Source organism: Eucalyptus grandis, chromosome 7 (assembly GCF_016545825.1).
Source record: "Eucalyptus grandis isolate ANBG69807.140 chromosome 7, ASM1654582v1, whole genome shotgun sequence".
NCBI lineage: Eukaryota > Viridiplantae > Streptophyta > Magnoliopsida > Myrtales > Myrtaceae > Eucalyptus > Eucalyptus grandis.
Window position 1 is genome coordinate 38,521,893 of NC_052618.1, and position 17,412 is coordinate 38,539,304.

Below are 17,412 nucleotides of genomic sequence, written 5' to 3' on the forward strand. Positions count from 1 at the left end.
CCTCTCTTTGTTTTCGAACCCCCCTCTCTCGCAGGTCTCCCCACCCCCCTTTTGGTTGCTAGGGTTTCGGCGAAGATGGAGGCGAAGCGGCATGGGCCTGGGCCAAGGCGAGATCCGGCCCAGCCCTTTCCATGTCTTCTTTTTTTCTTTTTCTTTTTGTTTTTTTTGTTTTCTTCTTTTTTTTTTGTTTGTTTGTTTCGTTGTTTTGTTTTTTTTTTTTTTTTAAAACGACTAATTCCTAATTTCGTAAACAATTAAATCCTAAATGAAAAATTGGAAAATTTAGGTGTCAACAACTAATAAATTAAAAATCTTAGTCATAAAATAGAAGTTTGGACTAATGATACACTCATTATCAAATATCATGGAATACTACATGATCGCACGAAGATATAGGCTAAGAAAAAAAAAAATCTTACTCATATTTTAGGACTCATCGAAACGAGTTTATTTATCTAGTTTGTTCTTCTCTTAGACCAACCGTGCCACTTCATATTTTTATTTGAAATAATATCTATGTTAAGCTATTTTTTGAGAAAAATAATATCAATTCAGGGTTAAGTATGAAATTTTTCTAAATGATAATGACTAAAATTCATTTGTGATTATTAAGGCACGTTGTATAAAAGGAATGGGAAGAGAGGAAGAAAAGTGGGGAAAGGTAAGGAAAAATCTAACCACGGCTCCTTGACCGCAAAAGAGGGGAAAGGTGAGAAAACAGGAAGCCCCGGACGAACAACGGGTCTCAGTTGATCTCTCTCTCAGAAAAAGCACGCCTCACAGAGAGAGAGAGAGAGAGAGAGAAAGGGCGAGAAGACAGTGGAAAGTAGAGAGGATTGTGGATCGCAGCCCGCCGAAAGGATCGAGCTACTAGGTAAGAGATTGTAGCTCTATTCCGCACGAATTTGGTAGTCTTGTTCAAAGTCAAATTTTCGGACCCATTTAGGGTTTTGCTTCGCCGGCAACGATTAGCCCAAAATGGCCACTAACACACCTCAGTGATGTTTTGATTCCCCAAATCTCTACATAGAATTTTACAGACGTCGAGTTGGAGTCACGGTTCGAGAGAAACGAGCCCTCGAAATCCGCTCTGGACTGCGGGTGAACAGTTCGCGCCGCCACACTTCTTGACCAGACATCGGCCACCTCCGGCCACTTTTTTGGCCGACGAACTGTCGACTGTTGTAATTCGATTCGAGATCTTTCCAATGATGTATACAGCTGTAGGCACTTGCTAGTATGATAAATAAGAAGTCATACATCTTCATTTGAGAAGGTACTCTGCAAATTCCAGGTTGTCTAATTCTCATATCATTCCGTGATTCATTCCCTTTTTAGATCCGTTTGAAAATCTCACCAAGTCATCTGATTCGTGTGGGTTCTTGAATATCAATCTGCCACTTGGCTTTCCCATCTTTGAACAGGTTTCGTACTTGTCAGAATAATGCAATGCTTGAGCTAATAGAATATACAAAAAATTTATATACTGTATAAGATGGATGGGATGTGCTCTGTTTACGTGTAGGTTGATAACCAAGACGACAGGATGCCACGAGATGAAGATAAAGCTTGGAAATTCGTGGACGAACTGAAGGGCGGAAGATGGCGTTGTCATCACTGTACGAAAGAAAGCAGTGGACAGGTTACAAGAGTGAAATGTCACTTGCTGGGAATCAAAGGCAAAGGGATTGGCATTTGCCCCAAAGTCCCTAATGATGTAAGAGATCAGTTGCTGTCCTTACTAAAGAATGAGGGAGATCCATTGCTGTCCTTACTCAAGGAGGAGGCGTCATGTAGCGGAGAAGCCAATCGTCACTCCACTGGCGGGCCGGCCGGAAGAGCAAACTTCACCGATGCGATTCAATTAACCTCTGGTCAACAATCACTGGGAGAGCAGCATCAGTTTCATCAGGGTTCGACTGTGCTGTCATTCACACAAGGTAACCGCTTCATTGCAAATGGTATGTCCATTTGATGTTTCTAGGCAATATGGGAAAACACATCTTTAATTTTTCAGAGCAAGGTCATCGTCCTTTTTCACCAAGGCCATCTAATTCAATAGTGAGCTAGGGAGAAAAATTACACTTAACTTGTCAATTTATCTCCAACACAAAGAACGAAGTCATGATCATTGTCATTTGTTGCCAAATTTCTCGCGATTCGCACAAAAACAAAAAGCAATTTTATTTTTGGTCGAGATTAATGTGGCTCATAGTGCACATCAATATGATGAGTCATGTTGGATGAAGCGTGGCATTTAATAGTAAGAATGGACAAAATTTGTAAAATGTGTCATTTTTTACTGCAACTGAAAGGTTGAGCTTTTTCCTGAAATGTTTGTGTTATTTTTGTCCCATCCAAAGTGCAAAAGGTAGACTTTCTATTTTTGGATTTGGCCTGCTTGGTGTGGTTGCAAAAAATTGATTTATCTTCAAGTTTGAGATTTATTCATTATACTGTTGATTGGTCCTAGTGTTAAGTCTGGCTTAGCTCTTATGTTGGAAATGGGAATGTCTAAACATCTGTTCAATTGATGTGCCAGAGCTACCAGCTTCAGTACACTCCCCATTTCCTTGATGTGTCTTCTGACAAATTACTTGCAGATTCCAACCCACAGGAAGCAAGTGCGGTCGACATGGCAAACCATCTATCACGGGGTGTATATACGTCCCATGGCATATTGCCACTGCAACAAGACACTTCAATGGCTCCTCAACTTCAGATAATTTCCCAGTCCAGCAACACTATATTTGATCAATCAATTAATTTCGAGACAGGGGACCAGCAACAGAATCAAAGAATGTCATCTTCATTACAAAACGATCAGTTCCTCGCCAACGGTGCATCAGATGGGTTGCAGGAGTCGAATCAACCTGGTGTTTTTGCAACAGATCCTCTACTCGACGACATGGCTATGACTGACATTTGGCAGGATTTCAATCGACCAAACCACACCTTCTGTGGACAAGATGGAGGTGAAAGCTTGTCATCTATACCGATATATTCAACAAGCTGTTTGTTTCTCGATGAGGATATCCAAACTCATGACAGGACGGATCCGGCAGAGATATCATCGCTAGGAAATGAAAAATCCCTTCAGACGGGTATGTCAAGTTTTTTGCAGGACTGCTGTGAGCCTTGTGCTTTGGAAGTGGTTAACACTGCCCAGCACTCTAATCAACCCCATCCAAGATGTGATGGAGAAAGTGGAATTGAAACCAATTTGTTTCCTTCGCAAGATTCGGTGGGAGTAGATCCCCGGAGTGCATTGCAGCATTCTAGTGATCCACACGTTTCTGAGAAATCAAATGTCAATTTGCAGGGCCCAACGGATGGAATAAATACGGCAGCCCAATCAATACCATCTCTGGGTATGGTTTGATCTATCTAACCGATGCTGTTGTACCAATTGAACCGCAAATAACCCCATTTGCCTTATTTGAGGGAGCACGATGCTTTTGTGTATGACTAACTCATGAATTTCTTGTTTTTTTTTTTTTTTTTTTTTTTATGTTAGATATGAACAGAGGCTCACCAATGTTGAACCAGATAAGCATTCGCACCAGCCATGAGAAGATGCAAAATCTAAAAAGAAAAATTGAACGACTTGAAGGCAGAGGAGCTGACATAAAGAAGAAGATGAAGCTAGAATCTGCCAAGTCATTGCCTCAGATGAAGCCGAAGACAATGGTTACGAAATGGTTGGAGAAAATAAAAACAGCAAAAAATAAATTCAAAAGCATTAACGAAGCGAGTGGGGAAAATATGCCATTGAAGGAACAGGTGGAGAGATTGACAAGAGAAGTGGAAGAGCTTAGAGGAAAAAAATTTCCACAAACGCTATTCACTCATGCAAAACCTGCCAAAAGACCAGCACTATTAGAACCGGCACTATCAGAACATAAGCTAATAGGTAAGGCAATTCAGAGGAACATAGAGTTGATCTGGGGCTGTCTAATGGAGAATCGTGCTTCAAATTTGGGTATTTCTGGCATGGGAGGGGTCGGGAAAACGACAATAGTGGAGCACATACGTGATAGACTCCTGGAAAATGGGAACTTTGACGCTGTAATTTTTTGCACTGTGTCCCAAAATTTTAGCATTCATAAGTTGCAGAGTGATATTTGGAAGGAACTAAAAGAAAGGGAAATGGAGGAGGAGTATGTGAAGAAACGAGCAGCGAAGTTGTCCAAAGACTTATCAATGAAGAAGAATTTTGTACTGATTCTTGATGACGTGTGGGAGCATTTCGAACTCCGGGATGTGGGAATTCCCAATAGAGCTGATGGATACAAGCTGGTCTTAACAACTCGATCTTCTACAGTATGTGCTCGAATGGGTTGTAAAGAAATTGAAATTAGACCTTTATGTGAAAAAGATGCATGGAACTTATTTGTGGAGTATGATGGGTATAAAGGGGTACTTGGTATGGAGAAAATTGAAAAGGTTGCAAAGGCAATCGTGGAGAAATGTGCAGGTTTGCCACTTGCTATCATCACAATGGCAAGAAGCATGAGGGGGGAGGAGAGAGGACACGTCTGGGAGGACACTTTGGAAAAACTGAATGACCCCAAAAAGGATCATACAGAGATGGGAGACAGGGTTTTGCCGGTACTTAGACATAGTTACACACGCCTGTCCCCTCAACTTCAACAATGTTTCTTACGCTGTGCACTTTATCCTGAAGATGCATCAATTGGGAAAATGGAGTTGATTGAATTTTTTATTGATGAGGGATTGATTGATGAACTGCATACTAGGGAGAAACAACATAACAGGGGTCTTACCATAATAAGCAGACTTCAAGATGCTTTCTTGTTGGAATATTCTTATAGGGGGATCAAGATGCATGATTTGCTCAGAGATATGGCGCTACACATAATGAGTACAACGTCTATTGTAAAAGTACGCATGCCCGATGAGGAATGTTGGACAAGTGATTTAGAGAGAGTTTCTTTGATGAGTAGAATCGAAGAAGTTCCTCCAGATTTGTCACCAAATTGTCCTAAACTGTCGACTTTGTTATTAAAAGTTAGCCTTTTGGAGCATATCCCGGATTCTTTCTTCAAGCAACTGCAGGGGCTGAAGGTTCTAAACCTAAGTGGAAGTAAAATCACAGAACTTCCTAGTTCCATGTCGGACTTGGTAAACTTGAGAGCTTTAGTTCTTTGTAAGTGTTATCGATTGTGCCACATTCCTTATTTAGGAAAGTTGAAATCATTAAGGAAGTTGGATGCCTCGGGATGTATGATGCTGGAAGCAGTTGAAGGTTTGCAAATGTTGGTGAACTTGAGATACCTTGACCTATTTGGCACGCGTGTAAAAAAATTACGGGAAGGAACATTAAGGAGATTGGTAAAATTGCAACATCTTAAGATTCAGGGAAGGGTGAATGCAGAAGAGATGACTGAGTTGAAGGCACTTGAATTATTTGAATGCTATTTTGATACAGTGGACGAGCTCAGCTTGTCTGTGAAAATCCTTGGGGAGATTGGCTACAATGATTTTCAAATCAGAGTGGACCAAGTAAGTTCGTTGGTTTATGTAAAAATGGCTCATTATGATCCCGAAAATCGTATTCGTGAACATTCACGTACTGTAGATGTCCATTACTGCAATGATCCTATTGTGAATGCGGGAAGAAATGATCCTAACTTGAGTGTGGGTAGGCAAAGCAGTTCTATTTTGATTCCAGGAGATGTGCAGCAGTTGAGGGGGAGTAACTGCGGTGGCATGAAAAATCTAATGGATTTGAGCCCACTTCTAAAACTCGAGCGTCTAGAGATTATTGAATGGGAGAACTTGCAGGTGCTCTGTGGAGCAGCAAATGAACAAGAAGTAATCAATGGGCATTCCTACTCTCTCTCCTTCCCCCGTCTTAAGGAGCTAAATATCCAGAGATGTCTGAAACTTAAGTATCTGTTCGGCCACGGGTGTAAAGTCTCCCTTCCAGACCTAACGGCGATTGTCATCGAGGGTTGTGAGGAAATAGAAGGGATAACTGCAGCGGCAGCTGGTTCACTGCTTCCTGCTTTCCCCAGTCTAGAAGAGATCAATGTGAAGTCTTGTGGCAACATGAAGAGGGTAGTTGAATATGAGTGGCTTCTCCATTTCCCTAATCTGGAGAAGATTAAAGTACAGGGATGCAAGAAGATGGTCGAGATAATAGGACGGCCACCTCCATGCATGCCAGTGGATACGGCCGTTTTGGATGTGAGCCCACTTCTAAAACTCGAGCTTCTAGAGATTATTGAAGGGGAGAACTTGCAGGTGCTCTGTGGAGCAGCAGATGAACAAGAAGTAATCAATGGGCATTCGTACTCTCTCCTCTTCCCCTTTCTTAAGAAGATAAATATCCAGAGATGTCTGAAACTTAAGTATCTGTTCGGCCACAGGTGTAAAGTCTCCCTTCCAGACCTACCGGCGATTGTCATCGAGGGTTGTGAGGAATTAGAAGGGATAACTGCAGCGGCAGCTGGTTCACTGCTTCCTGCTTTCCTCAGTCTAGAAAAGATCGATGTGAAGTCTTGTGGCAACATGAAGAGGGTAGTTGAATATGAGTGGCTTCTCCATTTCCCTAATCTGAAGAAGATTAAAGTACAGGGATGCAAGAAGATGGTCGAGATAATAGGACGGCCACCTCCATGCATGCCAGTGGATACGGCCGTTTTGGATGTGAACCCACTTCTAAAACTCGAGCTTCTAGAGATTATGGAAGGGGAGAACTTGCAGGTGCTCTGTGGAGCAGCAGATGAACAAGAAGTAATCAACGGGCATTCCTACTCTCTCCTTTTCCCCTGTCTTAAGAAGATAAATATCCAGAGATGTCTGAAACTTAAGTATCTGTTCGGCCACGGGTGTAAAGTCTTCCTTCCAGGCCTACGGGCGATTGTCATCGAGGGTTGTGAGGAATTAGAAGGGATAACTGCAGCGGCAGCTGGTTCACTGCTTCCTGCTTTCCCCAGTCTAGAAGAGGGTTGTGAGGAAATAGAAGGGATAACTGCAGTGGCAGCTGGTTCACTGCTTCCTGCTTTCCCCATTCTAGAATATATTGATGTGAAGTTTTGTGGCAACATGAAGAGGGTAGTTGAATCTGAGTGGCTTCTCCATTTCCCTAATCTGAAGGAGATTAAAGTACGGGAATGCAAGAATATGGTCGAGATAATAGGACAGCCACCTCCATGCATGCCAGTGGATACGGCCCTTTTGGTAGCGCATCTTCAAGTGGATTGTTGCAACATACAGAAGTTGCTTCCGCTGGAATTGTTGCCACATCTTCGGAATCTTCAATGCATCCATGTAAATGACTGCACAGGAATGGAGGAAATTGTAAGCAGAGGAAGTGCAAGCACTCCTGAGCACATCCCCTCCTCCTCTCCATGTCCATTTCATTCTCTCCCACAGTTAAAGCACTTGCTTCTAGAGAACCTACCTGACCTGAAGAGTGTATGTGAAAGCACCATAAGTTGCCTTTCAATAAGATTGCTTAGTGTTTTGGGTTGTCCAAAACTGGAGAGAATTTCTCTGCAACTGAAACCAGTTTGTCATGGCTTGTACATTCCAAATATTGATTTGGATCGTAAGAAACTGTGGGATACACTGGAGTGGGATGGTCCTGATCAGGATCAATTGGTTCTCAAATATTTAAGAGCTTATAATGCGTGTAAGAATCGTGATCTGAGCCGGCTACATACAAAAAATATGAGATTTTTCTGTGTATACCACAAATAGGGTCTGATGGATCAGACCTTCCACCATTTGAAGATCTTTGCTGCGTGCCTTCTTTTTCTTGCACTGCTGACCATCTTTAGGTTCAGTATCTTCAGCTCTTTTCTTGTTTTCTTCTTCTACTTGCACTGCTGGCCATCTTTAAATTCAGTGTAGGAGAGGAAAGAAAATTATCTGTTGTGGAAGTAATGAGTGAAGTCAAGGGACATAGCCTTCAATTGTTCCAATGAAGTGTTGAACTTGGAAAGATGATGATAAAATTAGACATTTTGTATACGATACTGACTTTATGTGGGTGATTGAGTAATTTTATATGTTAATATGCTTAAGCACGAGTTCATCCTGCGGATCTAGTAAAAATGTGTCGTTCCAAAAGTAGTTCTTTAACATTTGACTCGACTCATAGAACACATAATCAAGCATGGTTAGTGATGCTTACAGGAGTCCCTGAATCTTGAGATGATTGTGCGTTCCTTTGATAAAGTGGTTCAGTTCATCTGAGAACTGGTTTTTGCAGGTAGTTGATTTGAGTTTCATTGGAGTGTGTTCCTCTTGTTCATCACAACTATTTTTACCAACATGGCTAACTTGGAAGTCCACTCTGCATAAGAGTAGTCTCACGAAGAGTTCCATAGACAAGATTTGGCAGATGCTTTTGCAGGACAAGTATCTCAAAAAGTTGTCAAATGTAGTTCTCTCGCATCCGAAAACTGGAGTATGTTGAGGAGGTTGGTCTCCCTTTTCCCCTCTGAACTGGAGTATGGTGATTACTTCGGTGATGTTACAGGTCGCTGGATGAGATCTAGCGGATGAGCTTACACAGGTTTTGAGGCAAGGTCTCTTGTTTCTACAAGTTATGTTAAAGTGAGTGCACACTAATTGGTTGTTCAAATACTCGGTAGAAAGCTGTCTGAGATTTGTGGCTTTGGCGGTGAGGAGTAAGTCTGTTTCTGTGGGTAGTGGATAAGGGGGGCTGGCAAATCTATGCCCCATCGTTGCAATAAATATTATAGCCTCAAACTGTTGAGGCATTGTAGGAAACTCCACAGTGAGAGTTGACGGCTAATTGCTGTTTCTGTGACCCGGATATTGTATTTCTATCAAGACAAAATGTGATATTAGTTGGATAGAGACTCTTACAAGACGTAAATTCCTATGGATAATACACCAGGAGGATTAGCCGTCATTTGGAAAGATCCTGTGGTCTTATCCATTTCCTTTGCGGGGAAAAACCAAATTCATGGAGAGGTCTCTTAATAGTGAAAATCCTGAACAACTGTGGTGGCTTTCTTTGGTGTACTCACCTACTTATTTTAGTCTTAAGCAAGCATTTTATGATGATTGCAATAGGCGGGTGGGTACAGGACTTGGGAGAGGGCTGGGTTGGAATTGGAGATTTCAATGAGACCATCTTTGACTCGGAGGCATCCAGAGGAGGCCCGGGCTCTTCTCGTCACTTCCTAGGACTTTGTGGATCTAGTGGGCTGTGTTGATCTTGGGTTTAGAGGCAAACCTTACACTTGGACAAATGGCAGAGGGGGCTCTGCAAGCGTTCGAAAAAGACTGGATCGAGCAATCTGTTCGACTTCGTGGTGTGAGGAATTCCCTCGGGAAGGGGTTGTCCACTTACCGATCGTCAATTCAGATCATTCTTCTATTTGGCTGAATTCTTCTTCTATTGAGGATAAGTTGCAACACCCTTTTAAATTTGAAGCAATTTGGCTGCGGGACTCGGCTTGTATTAATGTAGTGGAAAAGGCTTGAAAAAATGAGGTGGCAGACAGTTCGAGGGCCTCATGTCATAGGAAACTAAAATTGACAGCCATAGCTCTAAAAAAGTGGAATAAGGAACATTTTGGCTTTGCCAACAACGCCTTAAGGATTTGATTTCATCACTTGATTCCATTTAAAGGGATGATCCCTTGGAAGAGAATAACAGGATAGAAAAGGAAATCAATGAGGCTATTAATGAGCAACATGAGAGATTGAAATGATCTTGAAGCAAAAATCAAGACAATTATTGCTACAAGAGAGTAATCAAAATACCAAATATTTTCATCTCTACTATTATTAGAGGGCGCAAAAATTATATCCTAGCAGTGCAGGATGATGGAGGCCGATGGCTCACGAATATGGATGAGATTAGAGTTTTTCTTTTTTCCTAACAAAGTATATAGAGCTTTTCTGGACACATACTTGATCCACACCCTCTCATAGGGGAGTTATTTCCTAAGGCTATTTCTGAAGAGGAGAACTCTGAACTTTTGGCGATTCCAACGGAGGATGAAATCTATAACATTCTAAAAGCGATGGCCCCTTTAAAATCACCAAGCCTAGATGGATTTCATGCCATCTTCTATGTGAAATGCTGGAAAGTGGTGAAGGCCCAGGTCAATCAATTTGTGAAGCACTTATTCCACACAGGTCAATTGCCCCACCTCCCCAATCAGACTTTCCTTGTACTTATCCCCAAAACACATAATGCACATGCTTTTACCCAGTTTTGCCCCATAAGTCTGTGTAATGCAAGCTATAAACTTATTTCTAAATTGTTAGCTAATACATTGAAGGGGTCTCTCAACCGTATAATTTCACCTCAATAATCCACTTTTGTTTAGGATAAAAGTATACTGGAGAACTCAGTAATGGCACAAGAAATCACAAACTCCATGAGAAAGAAACAAAATGGGAGGGCCTTTGTGGGAATCAAGTTGGATATGTCCAAAGCTTATGATAGAGTTGATTGAAATATTTTCGACACAATACTTCGCAGCATGGGATTTTCATATCACTTTTGTGAATTCATAAACTAGTGTATTTCGACAGGTTGCTATACTCTACTCATCAATTGTGGAGCAGCTAAAGGTTTTACACCTCAAAAGGGTCTTAGACAAGGAGATTCTATCTCACCATACTTGTTTGTAGTCTATGGTGAACTTCTTTCTCGGATACTCAAGTATGTAGTCTATGGTGAACTTCTTTCTCGGATACTCATTGAAGCAGAGGATTTGAAGATGATCATAGGGATAAGAGCAGGACGGGATGGTCCATCTTTAACTTACCTTATGTATGCTGATGACTTGCTGTTATTTCTTTAAGCCACAAAGAAACATTTGAGAGCTCATGCCATAATACCATGTTAAAATGTTCAACTCAAAATCTTTTATGTTGGGCCTTCTAACGTAGTATTAAGGCTAGTTCAGCCTTGATTTATTTCGCCAATGCGATCTACCATTCGGCAAATTCTCCATGTCATTTCTAGTCTAGCTTACATATGATAGGGGTGTCAAAATATTTCATGTCGCTTGTCTGTGAGGCTTGTCTGCAAGTCCCCTAACAAAGCCTTCATTTGGTTTCACTAAAGTTGTTGCTCAAAAGACTAGCAAATAAAGCATTTATTTGCATTTTCTCCGGGGCAACTAGTTTATAATCTCAAGAGCCAGTTCACATATTAACAACGTCAAAGCTCAATGTCTATTTGTTATGTCTTTCATATTACATCACACAATAAACTGAACTAACCGAACGAAGAATGAACACATTTTATATCTAAGTATATTGGTATAACTAATTTTTCGACTATAAGTTACATTATATGATGTAATCATTTAAGTATTTTTGCTGGGCTCATTTTCCTTCTTTAGTCACGGTACTATCATAAATCGAAATCAAAGTGGTTTAAAATAACTGATACAATATCTTCTTTTAAGTCTATTACTTCGTTTAGCCAAACTATCTTAAGTTATTTTCATGTTTAATATCTAAAAATACAACCAGCTTTGAATGGAAAAAAGAAAAAGAAAAAAAAAACCATTTGCCGTGCGAAGAATGACGAGCACTAGGACGACTTCCCAAAATAAAGCAAAAAAGAGTCATTTAAAGCATAACTGAAACACATTTAGAGCTCACTTCTTGGATATTAGTGAGTACACAGCCAAATAGAAAGAAAAAAAAAAAGCACAATCTTTTGCACCTAATGTACCACAACCTTAAAAAAAAAAATGCTAAAAAGCAGCCCAATCTTCTGAATGTGAGATGAAAATAACACAACCCTTCAAACTTCCTATATAAAAGCCTAATGTTTAACTCGTGTGACAAAAGTGACATCCGATGCAAATTATGCCTAATCTCCTATTATATCACCACGAGTCGTACATGACTTCAAACGACTATTTCTAACAAAATGCTAGAAATTTGGTGAGAAAGATTATATAATAAGTTTGGTGACAAAGACTGTAAACATAAAACAACGCCATATTTGTGTCGGTTGACATGGCTAGCTATGTATGTCAACCAGGGAGCCACGTTGGGTAACCGTCATAATTTAGCAATGATAATGGATGGAATTTGTAATGGGTGTCAGTGTTTTATCCCACATTTAAAAAGCGGGGGGTTTTTAACATTTGAAAGATCGTGTTATTTTTGTCCCAAGTACAAAACGTTGGACTTGTTTTTGGGACTTGGCCATAAGTATACTCAAATTCTATCCATCGATTATTGAAGGTGAAAAAGTTACAAACTCGAAAGCATGATGACAGATGGGATTTCTTGATATATTGAGAGGCCGTATATTAGGGAAATGACCAATTAAGAGCATGGTTACTTCTCCTGGAGATGGCTTCCTTTTTATAATTACTTAGGTGTTGAGATCTAATTCCTTCTCCATTAATTACGTCATTCTCCTCTGAATATCGGAGAAATCTTGCGCAACATTGTGAAGTAGGGTCAGAAAGTTTCTGATTCGTGGAAACTGACAAGGATTTGGGAATCCATGGATTTTCTGTAGTACTTCTTAACTACGTAAGTGATTCTTCTTGGTGAAAGCTTGCTTCACATTTGGCTCGTAGGAATAACAATCATATTTCCATTCAATTCTGATTATGCAATTATTCGTTCGTTTGATTCAAAAATAGATTAGAAATAGCTATTTTCTCAAAATAAGGAATAGCTACGCCTGGATGGCCGAGGAATTATTAATGGCTATTCCGTGTAGTTGAGAATAGCTTCAATTTTCATAATTTAGAATTGACTTTGGATGTTTAATAATTAATCATATTTAAATTAAATGAAAGTTATTAAATTCGGACTATGTTTATTATAATTGCATAATTCAATTATTCATATTGTAAATGATTTGTAACATATTAAGTCGTAACCTATAATCAAATTATAATTTAAGCTGAAATAATAAGTTATAGAGAGCTTGAATACAATCGATATTATTATCTTAGTTACTCACAATTAGAAAATTATTATTAATGATATTCGAAGTTGCCATTCGTAAGATAGTAAATCACACAGGATATTATGATAACTACTATCCCAAGTTTAGTTACTTATAATTAGTTATTGCGCAAATGGAAAAAGGCAAAAATTAGTATCCGTTTTTTTTTTAACTGCATAACTAGCATAGTCAAAAAATATACAACACTTATAATTTTGAAATTATCTTTATTTAAAAAGAATTTTTTTTTGTCCAATTGCCACAATTATTACAATGACTACGTCTCCATGTGATTTGAGTTCATTTAGATATCTAATGGGAAAATTACAAAGAGAAAACATATTTCTATTAAAATTGATCAAATTAACTTTTAATTTCGCACTTTGTAATTTAATTAAATCCCGTGGAGAAAAGGACACCAAAACTACCAAAACTCGTGTACGACGTTCATTTTAATACCAAAAGTTCCTTTTGGATCACTTAAGTGCCAATTTTTTTTTTTTTTAAAATGATCTTTTTAATGTCAACTCTAGTAAGTTTGGCTAGAAATCGAACATGGCTCTTTTCTTTTAGTTTCTTAGGCCAACGTGGTTCGTCGGTGAGTTTAGTCAATATTTAACCCTAAAACGACGCCATCTTAATGCCTTTATGTCAAATAAGAATTCTAAATCCCCAAATCGAAAAAGAACCCCCCAATTTCAAACCTTAAATCGGCCATTGAATGCAAATTCACTCCCCATTTCAGTTTGCCCCCAAAACTAACAACTCGATCTTGCAAATAAAGAGCAAGAGCTTTAGTAGCACGACTCACAACCCCAATTTTTCCCTTTATGGCCCTAATTTTCTCTCATGAACACTAATTTCCCCTCTATTGAGTCTGATGCCAGAGAGAGTGTAGAGAAATAGAAGGCAATACAAGTGAGAACTAAAATGGATAAGTCGCTTGCCACTTGTAGGAATCCACCTAAGAGATAAGAGCAAAACAAAAGATCCTTCTTGTTCTTTAGCCAAAGGTTAAATAAATTATCACTCAAAATAAGTCTACATTCTTATTTATTGTAGCATGCTTATATAGATGAACTTGGAAAAACCCTCCAAGCATGAATAATTACTAGGACTCTTTGGAAAGATAAAAGGACTCATAGAGAAGACCAACTAGAAAACAACGCAAATTAAATAGGGACACTAAAAACTTTAAACAACAATTACTAGACATTCAAAATATAAGAAATAAATGTTATTGAATGCATGTATCCAAGATTTGCTTATTCCAATGTTGCTGAGTTAATGGCCTTCAAGGAATGTAGACATCCTCCAAATGCAAAGTGATTAGAGTAGATTCGGAACCGATAATTGCCTTGTCAATCGACGTCTAGGTTGTTGGTCAATAATTAATGCAATCGACGAATTGTCCACTAAACCAACAACTCCCTTCTAGAATCAATGACTTCTAGGAATGTTCCGACATCAAACGCTTTTGCTACGCGTAAGCTCGTCCTAAAGTTTTCATTGTTTTCAGCTTCATGGTAGGGAGAAAGATCGGCTACATTGAATTTCACTGAAACAACATACTCACCAAGGAGTTAAATCTTGTATGCATTGTCTCCAATTCTTTGCAGCACTTTAAAAGGACCATCGACTTTAGGCTTCAACTTCCCATGATGATCTCGAGGAAATCTTTTGTGATATCCTCGTTCTGACCCTAATTTTCAAAATGAAATCACATTGACTACTAATCTTTAGATGAGATTACAACAAAGATCAATATACCACGAAAACATCGAGATAGCCATTTTGGCTTATAAACTCTATTTCTTATTGATGGGATGCGGAAATTCAGAAAGTTGGGAGCATGTCACGAACAAGGACCCAAGTGGGCCCAAGCCCACGGAGCTAGGGCCAAATGGGCCTACGCCCATGTTGGGCGGCCTAAGGGCCATATGCCCAAGAGGTGGGCGGTCTAAGGGAGGGCCATGGGCTCTCTAAGCCCATTAGGTCCATCATTGCTAAATCTTGGCATTTATTATAGTCAATTGTGTGAATAGTGCATGAAGAGTGTGCAATCTTTGAGAATTGATCAAATTGCCCCCTTATTCAACTTAAGACAAAGGGGCAAGATAGGAAATAAGGAAGGGGTGGCCACAAGGGAGAAGGAAGGGAAATGATGTCGACCCCCTCTCCCCCAATCTAGCCTACTCACTTATTTTCCCATGTGCAAATCTTCCACATTAATGATCTTGGATTATTTCCTTCATGAAGCCATCCTTCTAGCTAAGTAGATCATAAGTTGAGTGGATTTTTGAGGGATTATGTGCGCCTTGCATTAATTGGCAAGATTTTCCTCTTCTTCCCTCCCCCCAAAAACTATGGTCTCTCTTTCATTCTCTCTTTCTCATTTTCTCACCTTTTGCTCTCAATCTCATTTTCTCTCTCTCCTTGCCATAGTTGAACCACTCCTTGTCCATTTGCATCTCATTGCAAGCCACTCTCTTCATTTTCCTCACATTTCCCTCACCAGCAATTGTCCACCACTTCGTCACTATTGAACTACCCTTTCGTACCGCCAATCCTGTAATTGTATCGGGTTTTCGGACACACGGAGGCTACTATCCAACCCCTGCCGTAACTCCTTCTCCTTCATTTCCTTCACGGTTTGGTCCCCTATGGAGCTCGGAGACGGTCTACCACCTAGCCAACCACCGTGCTGCCACCATACCACCACCAGAATGCCTCCATAGCCCTCGTCGGGGCCTGATCAGTGCTGGTCCGGCCACCATAGCCACTATCTAGCCTTGCCACTCCTCCCTCGATGCTTGTTGAAGCTTGGATTTGGGTGTGAGTGGCTTTCTAGCCCTTGATTAGGGTTATTGTTGCATTTAAGGATTAGTTTAGGGCTAGATTAAAGTTAAATAATGCTATGATAATGTGATAAGTGGGTCTTATATAATAAGTTATCGTAGGGTACCGATAAATTATCGAGATAGGTTACCACGGCTATCACAATAGGTTATCAAGTTTTACCGATAAGTTATCAATATATGATAAGTAGTTATGTGATAAGTTATTAAGATGTGATAAGTGAAGTATGATATGTTGATATCGTGTGCTATAATAGAGTAATAAATTATTATGTGATGATATGTGGTATGTGATATGATGTTGTGATAGGATATGTCATTAAAATAAGCTATCAGATAGTTTATTATAATGCTTTAGACCCTTATATAATGACTTATCTTAAAGAAGTGTTATATATGCTTGAAGTTCTAATAATGATGCATTATTAGTTGTGAAATTTAATTATGATGCATGTTCATGGCATTAGATGATTTTTAGTCAAGAATTATGCATGTGATGATATGTGGGAAGGATAGCACGTTGGAGTGTTTAAGTGGTGCAATTATACATACTGATATAAGATACGAATTTGGCATGATGGCATGTGACAAACATTGTTGCAATTACATGGGCATCACACTTGATTAATGAAAAAGATACGAAATGAGTTGTGTGAGGGTATGCCCGTGTGATTTATGTGGATTAATGGACCCATCCTAATGCATTTTATATGGGACCCGTCCTAATGCATTTTATATGGGATGATGCCCGATTAAATTCAAATGTCCCCAATAATCGACCCTGGTTTTGGCCCATTATCTTTGAGGATAGTTTCAAAAACAGAAAATTGCAAAGGAGTTGGGGCATCAATCCCATTATCTTTTCGAGGGATCCGTAATCAACCCTGGTTTCGGCCGATGCTTCAAGAAACTGCTGGTGCTCCAGAGCCGACGTCTCTCTCCTCCTTCGCTAAGGTGTTTGTTTCTTTGCCAATTGTTCATGACGTGCCTTTCTAGTTGTTGTTTGCCTTCTTTGGGCATTGCCTTGTGTTTTACATCATCACATCCTTTCACTCATTATGATTGTTCATTTTGAGTGCAAGTTTTTGATGCCATAATCTTATGTACATTTGGCATTTTCTCAATATATTTATTACCTTTTACCAAAAAAAAAAATTCCCATTTTTCTTTTCTTTATTTTTTTTTTGTAATGTCCCCATTTTGAGGGGGCACTCTTTTTTTTTTTTTTTGGGAATTTTGTAGGGCTTGACATCATTAGGCCTAGTTGGCCGAATTGGAGAGACTTAAACATGTAAGCCTTCAGACTGAAGGCTGGGCTTGTTGAAGAAGAAAGAGGCTTCAGTTGGTTTGACATCACTCGCAATGCAAGTGGAAATGGAATTTCGGGAAACTTTTTAGGCATTTTAGAAATATATTTTTTTCATTTTTGCAAAAGAAATCAACAATGAGAAAAATATTTTAACTAAAAGTTTGGAGAGTTCAAAGACAAAAAACCATCCCCTAGATAGGATCCACCTTTAAGCAATTCAAACGCCACATATACTTTTCGCATATTTATCCATAAGACATTGTCATGTGTTACGTGTGATGAAATTGGAGAGC

At 39.5% G+C, this 17,412-nt stretch overlaps 1 protein-coding gene across 8 annotated transcripts; it reads left to right on the forward strand.

Moving 5' to 3' along the window:
* The first annotated feature begins 679 nt into the window (after nucleotides 1-679).
* LOC120296295 (putative disease resistance protein At4g10780) lies at nucleotides 680-8,914 on the forward strand. 8 transcript variants are annotated; one of them, XM_039318115.1, is made up of 6 exons: nucleotides 680-874; nucleotides 1,031-1,276; nucleotides 1,526-1,940; nucleotides 2,604-3,371; nucleotides 3,518-6,439; nucleotides 6,977-8,914. In XM_039318115.1, the coding sequence occupies exons 3-6, from the start codon at nucleotides 1,547-1,549 to the stop codon at nucleotides 7,729-7,731; spliced, it is 4,839 nt and encodes a 1,612-aa protein (XP_039174049.1). In that variant the 5' UTR covers nucleotides 680-874; nucleotides 1,031-1,276; nucleotides 1,526-1,546; the 3' UTR covers nucleotides 7,732-8,914. The 8 variants fall into 8 exon arrangements, with proteins under 8 accessions (XP_039174049.1, XP_039174048.1, XP_039174046.1 ...); XM_039318114.1 differs by having other exon boundaries at nucleotides 681-874; nucleotides 3,518-6,051; nucleotides 6,439-8,914; XM_039318112.1 differs by having other exon boundaries at nucleotides 682-874; nucleotides 2,604-3,244; nucleotides 3,323-3,371; nucleotides 3,518-8,914.
* The last annotated feature ends 8,498 nt before the right edge of the window (nucleotides 8,915-17,412 follow it).

What these genes read in the sequence shown, in the direction of transcription:
- LOC120296295 (XM_039318110.1), top strand. Translation starts at nt 1,547, where the DNA reads ATGCCACGAGATGAAGATAAAGCTTGGAAATTCGTGGACGAACTGAAG. An exon ending in TGTGCTGTCATTCACACAAG is followed by an intron (nt 1,941 to 2,603) that starts GTAACCGCTTCA and finishes AATTACTTGCAG; the next exon opens with ATTCCAACCCACAGGAAGCA. An exon ending in CCAATCAATACCATCTCTGG is followed by an intron (nt 3,372 to 3,517) that starts GTATGGTTTGAT and finishes TTTTTATGTTAG; the next exon opens with ATATGAACAGAGGCTCACCA.